Source organism: Rutilus rutilus (genome assembly GCF_951802725.1).
Source record: "Rutilus rutilus genome assembly, chromosome: 23".
Classification (NCBI taxonomy): Eukaryota; Metazoa; Chordata; class Actinopteri; order Cypriniformes; family Leuciscidae; genus Rutilus; species Rutilus rutilus.
The window spans coordinates 30,598,987-30,612,804 of record NC_140233.1 but is presented as its reverse complement, the minus strand read 5'-3'; the positions used below and the strand labels follow the sequence as shown (position 1 = coordinate 30,612,804).

General features: G+C 53.1%; 1 protein-coding gene across 3 annotated transcripts; it reads right to left on the bottom strand.

The window, feature by feature from the left end:
* Window positions 1-442: 442 nt before the first annotated feature.
* Window positions 443-2,691, bottom strand: LOC311282560 (calcitonin gene-related peptide 1). Of its 3 annotated transcripts, none has more exons than XM_084396374.1 (4): window positions 2,403-2,635; window positions 2,201-2,332; window positions 909-1,162; window positions 443-606 (listed from the first exon to the last, which is right to left on the bottom strand). In XM_084396374.1, the coding sequence occupies exons 1-4, from the start codon at window positions 2,543-2,545 to the stop codon at window positions 593-595; spliced, it is 543 nt and encodes a 180-aa protein (XP_084252500.1). In that variant the 5' UTR covers window positions 2,546-2,635; the 3' UTR covers window positions 443-592. The 3 variants fall into 3 exon arrangements, with proteins under 3 accessions (XP_084252500.1, XP_084252502.1, XP_084252501.1); XM_084396376.1 differs by lacking the exons at window positions 443-606; window positions 909-1,162 and adding an exon at window positions 1,388-1,873 and having other exon boundaries at window positions 2,403-2,535; window positions 2,620-2,691; XM_084396375.1 differs by lacking the exons at window positions 443-606; window positions 909-1,162 and adding an exon at window positions 1,388-1,873.
* Between the last annotated feature and the right edge of the window lie 11,127 nt (window positions 2,692-13,818).

Sequence of the window (13,818 nt, the reverse complement as noted above, 5' to 3'; positions counted from 1 at the left end):
ACCACAACGAGGCGTATTATCTATATATATATCATCGTGTAGTCTCAGGGTTATATGAGCCTCGTGGAGTGGACTGAGTAAAGCCTGCAGACGAGCTGGATCCGGTTCTGCAGGTCCAACACTTCACTAAAGCAAACACACCTCACCCTCTCACAAGCTCACAACAATCACAGACCTTCCATTCATTATCACAGCCTACGCTTCTATAAATGAAGGCTGCAAAAGGGTGTTTTGAAGAAGCATTTTGGTTCCCCAGAGAGATCAGTTCTGAAAAGATCAACTTTTCTTTAGTGTGAAGAATATTTTAATCATCTAAAGAACCAGTTTCCACTATAAAGAACCTCTGAGCAAGGGAAACTCCCCATTATTAAGAGTGAACACAAACATGAAGGGTTTCTCTGTCCTGTCCCCACACAGATGCAGAATAAACACACAATGTCTTTATGAATCTGATTTATTTCATATAAAAATCTATAGATTTCTCTGTTTTAGACGCTCTGTCAGTACATATGGATAACACAAGTGCTTAGTGCGTGTTTAAGAGTCGGTGTTGTTCAGAGAGTTGCTCTTCAGCAGGTGTGTGTGTGTGTTTCTAGTCCAGATCACCTGTGGAACAGAGAAGACACGGTCAGAAACTCTCTCTCTCTCACACACACACACACACACACACACACACACACACAGCACAGAGTCTTGCGCGCGCTCGTGAAACACACACACACACACACACACACACACACACACACAGCAGAGTCTCGCGCGCGCTCGTGAAACACACACACACACACACACACACACACACACACACACACACACACACACAGAGCACAGTGTCTCGCGCGCGCTCGTGAAACACACACACACACACACACAGAGCACAGCACAGAGTCTCGGGGGCGCGCTCGTACCCCGCTCGCGCGCCCAGCTCCTCCTCCTCCTGCGGCCGAACGCGTCGGGTCCCACATCGGTCCTGATGAACCCGGATCTGCCCATTCCCCCGTCGGGTCCCACATCGGTCCTCCTCCTGCGGCCGAACGCGTCGGGTCCCACGTCGGTCCTGATGAACCCGGATCGGCCCATTCCCCCAGTCCGGCTCAGCGAGTCCGCCAGCCGGTGAGTCACGCACGTGGCCGTGTTACACGCGCGCTTCTGCGCGGTCACGCTGAGCAACACAGAGCACCCAGCATCAGCACAGGGACTCCCACACACAGCTCTCATTGCAGTACATGCATTACTCATCTATAATATTGAATGTGTATGGGATTATCAGTCTGATGATTGGATCACAGTCACAGATGTCATCTTACCTGCAGAAATCGTGAAGTTTTTGTAGAGGCAGTTTAACAATTGAATATGTAACTAATAACTTGACAATAAAATTAGAGTTCCTGATATAAAAATACCTTTATTGAACTTAAACACATGAAAGAAATCATACTTTACTTTTTTCTTTTTTATATTTGATTATCATCATCATCATCAGTTACCTTTATAATACATTTACTCAGTTACTCAAGAGGCATGTGTCAGATGCATAAAAACGGCTCCTTGTGGAAGAAATTCAATCTAGGTCTTAACATGCCTTTCTCTGCCAAAGAAAGAAAGAAAGAAGGAAAGCCCGATGCAACCAGGCGTGTGTGTGCGGTCAGTCAAGCAGGATCCGCATGCAGCGGGGGGGTGGGGTTAGATGGCGTTAAAGGCTTCCTCGTAGCCGGGGAACGGGTTGCCCTCGAGCAGGCTGCGCTTCTTGCCGGGCGTCCCGGCGCCCACGTCCGTCTGCGGGAACGTTTGCAACTTGTGCAGCTCCTGGGACAGTTTCCCCAGCACACAGGTGCTGAGATTGGAGCAGCGCTTGGACAGGAGTCTGCCCTGGCTGGACAGAAACACACATGCAGACAGGCGTATCACACACACATGCAGCGCCTGTTAGTGCTCACACATGCGTCAGGTTAGAGAGAGAGCGTGCTCAGGTGGAGAACATGCAGTCATCAGGGTTAGCAGGACATGCTCGGACACGCACACGGGGTTCATCACTGAGAGGAGGAGATGGAGGAGCTTCACACTCATCTCCACGGCTCCTCACTCGACTAACTGGATCTACTGCCTCTCGCAGAGTGAAAACAGTCGGCCGTTTCATATAAACACACTCTTTCCCTGCTCAGAGAGTCCTGATAACAGCTCAGACCTGTGGAGCTCGTACCTGCTGTCGTCACCCGTGGGCTCCAGCTCCTCCGCCGTCATCTGCACCACGTTTCTGACTATAGCGCTCAGTAATCTCCGCGCCTCGTAGTCCATGAGCGCCAGTCTGTCTGTCAGAGACTCTGCAGCGGCTCTGGAGACACACAGCAGACAGTGATGCAGAGCAGCGCACCTGTGCACTCAGCATGAGGAGCGAGCTTTACCTGGCCGGGGCGGCGCTCGAGCTGGACGTCTGCAGCACCACTGCGGCGTACGCGACTAGCAGCGCAGAGACCTTCAGCATGGACATGGTGCCCTGGGACAGAAACACACTGACTACAGCGTCCTCTGTGAAGCCTAAACCCATTAGAGTAATGAACGGCGTCCCTTTCCAAAACCACAGAGATCTCAATCCAACAGAAAGTGTCTTTATGGTCTTACCTCGCCTTGTGTTGCTGTCCGGTGAAATGTTGACTCTCTGAGCTTGAAGACCACCTTGATACTACTGTGTGTGGCTCCAGTGGTCAAGCCCTTATATATTCACCATGAGGAGTTGAGTGTTATCTGTGTAGGTGTTTAATTATCTCCCACTGGCCAATCAGAGCACAGAAGGGCACCCGTCAGCCAATCAGCATCCGTCCCACAGCTCGTGCGCACTGATAATGTCTGAAGATCGACTGTGACGTCATTCTTTAGCCTCTAAGTGCTCCGTTCACTAAACTCACTCTCATCTGGAGCCTCTGATATCTGCACTTGCATCTACATTCAGCTCATTCATTTAAATTAATTGAATAAACGCTCTGAATAAACATATACTGTGAGATCAATATTTCAGTGGCATCCAGAGCTGTGATCCAGTGCCCTCTGCTGGTGGGAGAGGAGCACAGCACATCTCCGTCAGGGAGAGTCACACTGTTATAAACATATACTGTGAGATCAGTGGCATCCAGAGCTGTGATCCAGTGCCCTCTGCTGGTGGGAGAGGAGCACAGCACAGCACATCTCCGTCAGGGAGAGTCACACTGATCTCTGGCTTTCACAGTGCGCATCTCACAGGAGATAAACTAATCAGAGCTTCACATATCTGAGGTAGCAGGAGATGCCTTATGTGACAGGGATCATAACAAATCTGTAATATAAACACTATACAATAAGGTTTCAGTAGTTGACATTAGTTAACTATGTTAGCATGAACTAATGAACAAATACTTCTATGGCATTTATTAACCTTAGTAAATAAAGGGCCACACTGGACGCCAGTCTTGTCACTGGGAGTCGGCCAGGGGAACACAACACATGCGTGTAATACCAATTTACTTTATATGTGTGATTAAGTATAGGTAACACTTTACAATAATTTAATAAAATGTTTAAAGGGTAACTAAACCCTAAACCAACTTTTTTTAGTTAATGATCTGTAAGAATGGGGCTTTATTAGTGCTGTTCATTGATTCGAGTAACTTTTTTGACATTTGGGTATAAAGTGTTTTAATTCTATGGTGTAAGAACGTCTGAGTGCTTCCCTCTTCCGGTGAGCGTCTGAGTGCTTCCCTCTGCAGGTGAACGTCTGAGTGCTGCCCTCTGCAGGTGAACGTCTGAGTGCTGCCCTCTGCAGGTGAGCGTCTGAGTGCTTCCCTCTGCAGGTGAACGTCTGAGTGCTGCCCTCTGCAGGTGAACGTCTGAGTGCTGCCCTCTGCAGGTGAACGTCTGAGTGCTGCCCTCTGCAGGTGAAGGTCTGAGTGCTTCCCTCTGCAGGTGAAGGTCTGAGTGCTGCCCTCTACAGGTGAAGGTCTGAGTGCTGCACTGCTGCCCTCTGCAGGTGAAGGTCTGAGTGCTGCCCTCTGCAGGTGAAGGTCTGAGTGCTGCCCTCTGCAGGTGAAGGTCTGAGTGCTGCCCTCTGCAGGTGAAGGTCTGAGTGCTGCCCTCTGCAGGTGAACGTCTGAGTGCTGCCCTCTGCAGGTGAACGTCTGAGTGCTGCCCTCTGCAGATGAAGGTCTGAGTGCTTCCCTCTGCAGGTGAACGTCTGAGTGCTGCCCTCTGCAGGTGAACGTCTGAGTGCTTCCCTCTGCAGGTGAACGTCTGAGTGCTTCCCTCTGCAGGTGAAGGTCTGAGTGCTGCCCTCTGCAGGTGAACGTCTGAGTGCTGCCCTCTGCAGGTGAGCGTCTGAGTGCTGCCCTCTTCAGGTGAACGTCTGAGTGCTTCCCTCTGCAGGTGAACGTCTGAGTGCTTCCCTCTGCAGGTGAACGTCTGAGTGCTGCCCTCTGCAGGTGAACGTCTGAGTGCTGCCCTCTTCAGGTGAACGTCTGAGTGCTTCCCTCTGCAGGTGAACGTCTGAGTGCTTCCCTCTGCAGGTGAACGTCTGAGTGCTTCCCTCTGCAGGTGAACGTCTGAGTGCTGCCCTCTGCAGGTGAACGTCTGAGTGCTGCCCTCTGCAGGTGAAGGTCTGAGTGCTTCCCTCTGCAGGTGAACGTCTGAGTGCTTCCCTCTGCAGGTGAACGTCTGAGTGCTGCCCTCTGCAGGTGAACGTCTGAGTGCTGCCCTCTGCAGGTGAACGTCTGAGTGCTGCCCTCTTCAGGTGAACGTCTGAGTGCTGCCCTCTGCAGGTGAAGGTCTGAGTGCTTCCCTCTGCAGGTGAACGTCTGAGTGCTGCCCTCTGCAGGTGAACGTCTGAGTGCTGCCCTCTGCAGGTGAACGTCTGAGTGCTGCCCTCTGCAGGTGAACGTCTGAGTGCTTCCCTCTTCCGGTGAACGTCTGAGTGCTTCCCTCTGCAGGTGAACGTCTGAGTGCTGCCCTCTGCAGGTGAACGTCTGAGTGCTGCCCTCTGCAGGTGAAGGTCTGAGTGCTTCCCTCTGCAGGTGAACGTCTGAGTGCTGCCCTCTTCAGGTGAACGTCTGAGTGCTTCCCTCTTCCGGTGAACGTCTGAGTGCTGCCCTGTGCAGGTGAACGTCTGAGTGCTGCCCTCTGCAGGTGAACGTCTGAGTGCTTCCCTCTGCAGGTGAACGTCTGAGTGCTGCCCTCTGCAGGTGAAGGTCTGAGTGCTTCCCTCTGCAGGTGAAGGTCTGAGTGCTGCCCTCTACAGGTGAAGGTCTGAGTGCTGCACTGCTGCCCTCTGCAGGTGAAGGTCTGAGTGCTGCCCTCTGCAGGTGAACGTCTGAGTGCTGCCCTCTGCAGGTGAAGGTCTGAGTGCTTCCCTCTGCAGGTGAACGTCTGAGTGCTGCCCTCTGCAGGTGAACGTCTGAGTGCTGCCCTCTGCAGGTGAACGTCTGAGTGCTTCCCTCTGCAGGTGAACGTCTGAGTGCTTCCCTCTGCAGGTGAACGTCTGAGTGCTGCCCTCTGCAGGTGAACGTCTGAGTGCTTCCCTCTGCAGGTGAACGTCTGAGTGCTGCCCTCTGCAGGTGAACGTCTGAGTGCTTCCCTCTGCAGGTGAACGTCTGAGTGCTTCCCTCTGCAGGTGAAGGTCTGAGTGCTTCCCTCTACAGGTGAACGTCTGAGTGCTGCCCTCTGCAGGTGAAGGTCTGAGTGCTTCCCTCTGCAGGTGAACGTCTGAGTGCTGCCCTCTGCAGGTGAACGTCTGAGTGCTGCCCTCTGCAGGTGAGCGTCTGAGTGCTGCCCTCTGCAGGAGAACGTCTGAGTGCTGCCCTCTGCAGGTGAACGTCTGAGTGCTGCCCTCTGCAGGTGAAGGTCTGAGTGCTTCCCTCTGCAGGTGAACGTCTGAGTGCTTCCCTCTTCCGGTGAACGTCTGAGTGCTGCCCTGTGCAGGTGAACGTCTGAGTGCTGCCCTCTGCAGGTGAACGTCTGAGTGCTGCCCTCTGCAGGTGAACGTCTGAGTGCTTCCCTCTGCAGGTGAACGTTTGAGTGCTGCCCTCTTCAGGTGAACGTCTGAGTGCTTCCCTCTGCAGGTGAACGTCTGAGTGCTGCCCTCTGCAGGTGAACGTTTGAGTGCTGCCCTCTGCAGGTGAACGTCTGAGTGCTGCCCTCTGCAGGTGAACGTCTGAGTGCTTCCCTCTGCAGGTGAACGTCTGAGTGCTGCCCTCTGCAGGTGAGCGTCTGAGTGCTTCCCTCTGCAGGTGAACGTCTGAGTGCTGCCCTCTGCAGGTGAGCGTCTGAGTGCTTCCCTCTGCAGGTGAACGTCTGAGTGCTTCCCTCTGCAGGTGAACGTCTGAGTGCTGCCCTCTGCAGGTGAACGTCTGAGTGCTTCCCTCTGCAGGTGAACGTCTGAGTGCTTCCCTCTGCAGGTGAACGTCTGAGTGCTTCCCTCTGCAGGTGAACGTCTGAGTGCTTCCCTCTGCAGGTGAAGGTCTGAGTGCTGCCCTCTGCAGGTGAACGTCTGAGTGCTGCCCTCTGCAGGTGAAGGTCTGAGTGCTGCCCTCTGCAGGTGAACGTTTGAGTGCTTCCCTCTGCAGGAGAACGTCTGAGTGCTGCCCTCTTCAGGTGAACGTCTGAGTGCTGCCCTCTTCAGGTGAAGGTCTGAGTGCTGCCCTCTTCAGGTGAAGGTCTGAGTGCTTCCCTCTTCAGGTGAACGTCTGAGTGCTGCCCTCTGCAGGTGAACGTCTGAGTGCTTCCCTCTGCAGGTGAACGTCTGAGTGCTTCCCTCTGCAGGTGAACGTTTGAGTGCTTCCCTCTGCAGGTGAACGTCTGAGTGCTGCCCTCTGCAGGTGAACGTCTGAGTGCTTCCCTCTGCAGGTGAACGTTTGAGTGCTTCCCTCTGCAGGTGAACGTCTGAGTGCTGCCCTCTGCAGGTGAACGTCTGAGTGCTGCCCTCTGCAGGTGAACGTCTGAGTGCTGCCCTCTGCAGGTGAACGTCTGAGTGCTTCCCTCTGCAGGTGAACGTCTGAGTGCTGCCCTCTGCAGGTGAACGTCTGAGTGCTTCCCTCTGCAGGTGAACGTCTGAGTGCTGCCCTCTGCAGGTGAACGTCTGAGTGCTTCCCTCTGCAGGTGAACGTCTGAGTGCTGCCCTCTGCAGGTGAACGTCTGAGTGCTTCCCTCTGCAGGTGAACGTTTGAGTGCTGCCCTCTGCAGGTGAACGTCTGAGTGCTGCCCTCTGCAGGTGAACGTCTGAGTGCTGCCCTCTGCAGGTGAACGTCTGAGTGCTTCCCTCTGCAGGTGAACGTTTGAGTGCTTCCCTCTGCAGGTGAACGTCTGAGTGCTGCCCTCTGCAGGTGAACGTCTGAGTGCTTCCCTCTGCAGGTGAACGTCTGAGTGCTGCCCTCTGCAGGTGAACGTATGAGTGCTGCCCTCTGCAGGTGAACGTCTGAGTGCTGCCCTCTGCAGGTGAACGTCTGAGTGCTTCCCTCTGCAGGTGAACGTCTGAGTGCTGCCCTCTGCAGGTGAGCGTCTGAGTGCTTCCCTCTGCAGGTGAACGTCTGAGTGCTGCCCTCTGCAGGTGAGCGTCTGAGTGCTTCCCTCTGCAGGTGAACGTCTGAGTGCTTCCCTCTGCAGGTGAACGTCTGAGTGCTGCCCTCTGCAGGTGAACGTCTGAGTGCTGCCCTGTGCAGGTGAACGTCTGAGTGCTTCCCTCTGCAGGTGAACGTCTGAGTGCTGCCCTCTGCAGGTGAGCGTCTGAGTGCTTCCCTCTGCAGGTGAACGTCTGAGTGCTTCCCTCTGCAGGTGAACGTCTGAGTGCTGCCCTCTGCAGGTGAACGTCTGAGTGCTGCCCTCTGCAGGTGAACGTCTGAGTGCTGCCCTCTGCAGGTGAACGTCTGAGTGCTTCCCTCTGCAGGTGAACGTCTGAGTGCTTCCCTCTGCAGGTGAACGTCTGAGTGCTTCCCTCTGCAGGTGAAGGTCTGAGTGCTGCCCTCTGCAGGTGAACGTCTGAGTGCTTCCCTCTGCAGGTGAACGTCTGAGTGCTGCCCTCTGCAGGTGAACGTTTGAGTGCTGCCCTCTGCAGGTGAACGTCTGAGTGCTGCCCTCTGCAGGTGAACGTCTGAGTGCTTCCCTCTGCAGGTGAACGTCTGAGTGCTGCCCTCTGCAGGTGAGCGTCTGAGTGCTTCCCTCTGCAGGTGAACGTCTGAGTGCTGCCCTCTGCAGGTGAGCGTCTGAGTGCTTCCCTCTGCAGGTGAACGTCTGAGTGCTTCCCTCTGCAGGTGAACGTCTGAGTGCTGCCCTCTGCAGGTGAACGTCTGAGTGCTGCCCTCTGCAGGTGAACGTCTGAGTGCTGCCCTGTGCAGGTGAACGTCTGAGTGCTTCCCTCTGCAGGTGAACGTCTGAGTGCTGCCCTCTGCAGGTGAGCGTCTGAGTGCTTCCCTCTGCAGGTGAACGTCTGAGTGCTTCCCTCTGCAGGTGAACGTCTGAGTGCTGCCCTCTGCAGGTGAACGTCTGAGTGCTGCCCTCTGCAGGTGAACGTCTGAGTGCTGCCCTCTGCAGGTGAAGGTCTGAGTGCTTCCCTCTGCAGGTGAACGTCTGAGTGCTTCCCTCTGCAGGTGAACGTCTGAGTGCTTCCCTCTGCAGGTGAACGTCTGAGTGCTTCCCTCTGCAGGTGAACGTCTGAGTGCTGCCCTCTGCAGGTGAACGTCTGAGTGCTGCCCTCTGCAGGTGAACGTCTGAGTGCTGCCCTCTGCAGGTGAACGTCTGAGTGCTGCCCTCTGCAGGTGAACGTCTGAGTGCTTCCCTCTGCAGGTGAACGTCTGAGTGCTTCCCTCTGCAGGTGAACGTCTGAGTGCTTCCCTCTGCAGGTGAAGGTCTGAGTGCTGCCCTCTGCAGGTGAACGTCTGAGTGCTGCCCTCTGCAGGTGAAGGTCTGAGTGCTGCCCTCTGCAGGTGAAGGTCTGAGTGCTGCCCTCTGCAGGTGAACGTTTGAGTGCTTCCCTCTGCAGGAGAACGTCTGAGTGCTGCCCTCTTCAGGTGAACGTCTGAGTGCTGCCCTCTTCAGGTGAAGGTCTGAGTGCTGCCCTCTTCAGGTGAAGGTCTGAGTGCTTCCCTCTTCAGGTGAACGTCTGAGTGCTTCCCTCTGCAGGTGAACGTCTGAGTGCTTCCCTCTGCAGGTGAACGTCTGAGTGCTTCCCTCTGCAGGTGAACGTTTGAGTGCTTCCCTCTGCAGGTGAACGTCTGAGTGCTGCCCTCTGCAGGTGAACGTCTGAGTGCTTCCCTCTGCAGGTGAACGTCTGAGTGCTGCCCTCTGCAGGTGAACGTCTGAGTGCTTCCCTCTGCAGGTGAACGTCTGAGTGCTGCCCTCTGCAGGTGAGCGTCTGAGTGCTTCCCTCTGCAGGTGAACGTCTGAGTGCTTCCCTCTGCAGGTGAACGTCTGAGTGCTGCCCTCTGCAGGTGAACGTCTGAGTGCTTCCCTCTGCAGGTGAACGTCTGAGTGCTGCCCTCTGCAGGTGAACGTCTGAGTGCTTCCCTCTGCAGGTGAACGTCTGAGTGCTGCCCTCTGCAGGTGAACGTCTGAGTGCTGCCCTCTGCAGGTGAACGTCTGAGTGCTGCCCTCTGCAGGTGAACGTCTGAGTGCTTCCCTCTGCAGGTGAACGTCTGAGTGCTTCCCTCTGCAGGTGAACGTCTGAGTGCTGCCCTCTGCAGGTGAAGGTCTGAGTGCTGCCCTCTTCAGGTGAATGTCTGAGTGCTGCCCTCTGCAGGTGAATGTCTGAGTGCTGCCCTCTGCAGGTGAACGTCTGAGTGCTGCACTGCTGCCCTCTACAGGTGAACGTCTGAGTGCTTCCCTCTGCAGGTGAAGGTCTGAGTGCTGCCCTCTGCAGGTGAACGTCTGAGTGCTGCACTGCTGCCCTCTGCAGGTGAACGTCTGAGTGCTGCACTGCTGCCCTCTGCAGGTGAACGTCTGAGTGCTTCCCTCTGCAGGTGAAGGTCTGAGTGCTTCCCTCTACAGGTGAATGTCTGAGTGCTGCCCTCTACAGGTGAACGTCTGAGTGCTTCCCTCTGCAGGTGAAGGTCTGAGTGCTTCCCTCTACAGGTGAATGTCTGAGTGCTGCCCTCTGCAGGTGAACGTCTGAGTGCTGCACTGCTGCCCTCTGCAGGTGAACGTCTGAGTGCTTCCCTCTGCAGGTGAAGGTCTGAGTGCTTCCCTCTGCAGGTGAACGTCTGAGTGCTGCCCTCTACAGGTGAACGGTGGCGACTGCAGTTGAGTTCTCCTATTGGATGTTTGTGGTGCTGCGTGACGTAAGCAGGTTCCAGCTCACGCCTGACCAGTGTCGTGTTTTATACTACAGGGCCGTTGAATGCTTGAATCTGATTGGTTAAGGAACGTTCTAAGGTGTGCATTATTTTCAGGGAAACGCACAGCTAAAGTAGTTCCAGGCAGGTCTTGACCGCATTACAGTTCCATATCACTTCCATATCACTTCGCGTAGTTAACTGTAATAACGGAAAATAGGATACAATTCATAACAAGAAAAAGCATTTAGCCCCATGCGCTTGATCTGCAATTTTCAATGTCTAGCTTCACAATCAATGGAAACATGCAGTTTAATTTTAATAAATAAAGTATATAGTCCTATATAATCAATAGAAAATTAAACTGAATATAGGCTAAATAAATGGATAGTCCTGCAGCACGGATTTTTATTGCAGATAATATAACAAATAAATAATTATTGATAGGCCTACTTGTAAAAGGGCTTTGTGTTTCATTTATTTGGCTAGTCTGTCATCTGTCAATAATAGAAAAAAAAGAATGAACGAATTAATTAAAAGGAATTGAATTAATAAATAAATAATAATATTGACGCACATGCTTTTCTGTCTCATTATTGCAACATCTCTCTCTCTAATAACTGCATAAAGCCTGAGGACACACTTTAAGGCCGGTTATGAATGTAATTTGATGACTGATCATGTCCAAACGCGTGTTCAGCGCGTTCAGTCTGTGTTCAAAGTCGGTGTTTAAAATCTGCTGCAGTCGATGAAAACAGTCAGAGAATGTGTCAGCTAGTCGTGTGTCCCCAGCATTAGTCTGCTATCAGTGGCTCAAACCTCCATTACTAACTCTAAAATGATGTTTTGGAATTAGCAACGGAGGCATTGGATAAGATGCGTAAGAAATTAGTCCTACATACAAGAGCGTTTTAATGACAAAAACTTTACAAACGTCTTGAAATACATAATCTGAACAATGTTTCGAGGTGTGGTAACTGTAGTATAAGCGGAATAATTGACGACAGGCCGTTGAATTATTAGAAAAATAATGCACACCCCGCTTCGCGTCGTGACCGCATTACCACCTCGGGTGTGCATTAATTTTCTAATAATTCAACGGCCTGTCGTCAATTATTCCTTACTTATATCCTGACCAGTGTTGTGTTTTATATCCTGACCAGTGTTGTGTTTTATATCCTGACCAGTGTTGTGTTTTATATATAAAATATATATTTTTTTTTATTCATTTGTAATTTTCTCAAAAGTATGAAATGGCTCATAACTCCTAAACCGTGAGGCGTAGGCTCAAGTGTCTTATATCGCTGGAATCCTTGGCTCAAGTTACTCAAGTTAATTTTGAGTAATTTTGGATTTTGTGAAAAACCTACTTTTGCGAACGACTCCTTGTCTTTTAGCCCGACCGGAACCAAACCAGGGCAGCAAGATCCTCTGGAGTCTGATTGTCAATAATTATCGAAATAAAAGACGCTGTGCGGTCGCTAGGGGGTGCCAAAATGTTCTACATGTCAGCATATTTACAGAAATATAACTCATAACGGAACTAGATAATTTCACCAAACTCGGGACACATGTGTATGAGCTCAGTCTGAGGGTACGTGTAAAGAATCGCGACGATTGGCCACTTGGTGGCGCCAAAAAATATAAAAATGTCTATAACCATCCAACCATTAGCCCACATTACTTGAAAATGGGCAGCGCTACGAGGCGCCACGATAGTCTATGAGGACACTGGCGTATCTCAGGAAACATGGCCGCCGATGAAGCTTGAGTAGCTATCAGACGAGGTCACCGGAGGCGGATCAGAACCAAACCTAGTGAGCGTGTTCGACCCGTGGCTCTGGAGGTCTGTAAGAGGAACGAAACCCAGTGAGCGTGTTCGACCCGTGGCTCTGGAGGTCTGTAAGAGGAACGAAACCCAGTGAGCGTGTTCGACCCGTGGCTCTGGAGGTCTGTAAGAAGAACGAAACCCAGTGAGCGTGTTCGAACCGTGGCTCTGGAGGTCTGTAAGAAGAACGAAACCCAGTGAGCGTGTTCGACCCGTGGCTCTGAGGTCTGTAAGAAGAACGAAACCCAGTGAGCGTGTTCGACCCGTGGCTCTGGAGGTCTGTAAGAGGAACGAAACCCAGTGAGCGTGTTCGACCCGTGGCTCTGGAGGTCTGTAAGAGGAACGAAACCCAGTGAGCGTGTTCGACCCGTGGCTCTGAGGTCTGTAAGAAGAACGAAACCCAGTGAGCGTGTTCGACCCGTGGCTCTGGAGGTCTGTAAGAGGAACGAAACCCAGTGAGCGTGTTCGACTCGTGGCTCTGGAGGTCTGTAAGAAGAACCAAACCCAGTGAGCGTGTTCGACCCGTGGCTCTGGAGGTCTGTAAGAGGAACGAAACCCAGTGAGCGTGTTCGACCCGTGGCTCTGAGGTCTGTAAGAGGAACGAAACCCAGTGAGCGTGTTCGACTCGTGGCTCTGGAGGTCTGTAAGAAGAACCAAACCCAGTGAGCGTGTTCGACCCGTGGCTCTGGAGGTCTGTAAGAGGAACGAAACCCAGTGAGCGTGTTCGACCCGTGGCTCTGGAGGTCTGTAAGAAGAACGAAACCCAGTGAGCGTGTTCGACCCGTGGCTCTGAGGTCTGTAAGAAGAACGAAACCCAGTGAGCGTGTTCGACCCGTGGCTCTGGAGGTCTGTAAGAGGAACGAAACCCAGTGAGCGTGTTCGACCCGTGGCTCTGGAGGTCTGTAAGAAGAACGAAACCCAGTGAGCGTGTTCGACTCGTGGCTCTGGAGGTCTGTAAGAAGAACCAAACCCAGTGAGCGTGTTCGACCCGTGGCTCTGGAGGTCTGTAAGAGGAACGAAACCCAGTGAGCGTGTTCGACCCGTGGCTCTGAGGTCTGTAAGAGGAACGAAACCCAGTGAGCGTGTTCGACCCGTGGCTCTGGAGGTCTGTAAGAGGAACGAAACCCAGTGAGCGTGTTCGACCCGTGGCTCTGGAGGTCTGTAAGAGGAACCAAACCCAGTGAGCGTGTTCGACCCGTGGCTCTGGAGGTCTGTAAGAAGAACCAAACCCAGTGAGCGTGTTCGACCCGTGGCTCTGGAGGTCTGTAAGAGGAACGAAACCCAGTGAGCGTGTTCGACCCGTGGCTCTGGAGGTCTGTAAGAGGAACGAAACCCAGTGAGCGTGTTCGACCCGTGGCTCTGGAGGTCTGTAAGAAGAACCAAACCCAGTGAGCGTGTTCGACCCGTGGCTCTGGAGGTCTGTAAGAAGAACGAAACCCAGTGAGCGTGTTCGACCCGTGGCTCTGGAGGTCTGTAAGAAGAACGAAACCCAGTGAGCGTGTTCGACCCGTGGCTCTGGAGGTCTGTAAGAGGAACGAAACCCAGTGAGCGTGTTCGACCCGTGGCTCTGGAGGTCTGTAAGAGGAACGAAACCCAGTGAGCGTGTTCGACCCGTGGCTCTGGAGGTCTGTAAGAGGAACGAAACCCAGTGAGCGTGTTCGACCCGTGGCTCTGGAGGTCTGTAAGAGGAACGAAACCCAGTGAGCGTGTTCG

Excerpts from the sequence above, each read along its gene's own strand:
- LOC311282560 (XM_084396374.1), bottom strand. The coding sequence starts at position 2,545 with ATGGGTTTAGGCTTCACAGAGGACGCTGTAGTCAGTGTGTTTCTGTCC. Across the intron at positions 2,333-2,402 it reads TCGAGCGCCGCCCCGGCCAG|AGCCGCTGCAGAGTCTCTGA; the intron begins GTAAAGCTCGCT and ends GTGTGTCTCCAG. Across the intron at positions 1,163-2,200 it reads CCCACGGGTGACGACAGCAG|CGTGACCGCGCAGAAGCGCG; the intron begins GTACGAGCTCCA and ends TGTGTTGCTCAG.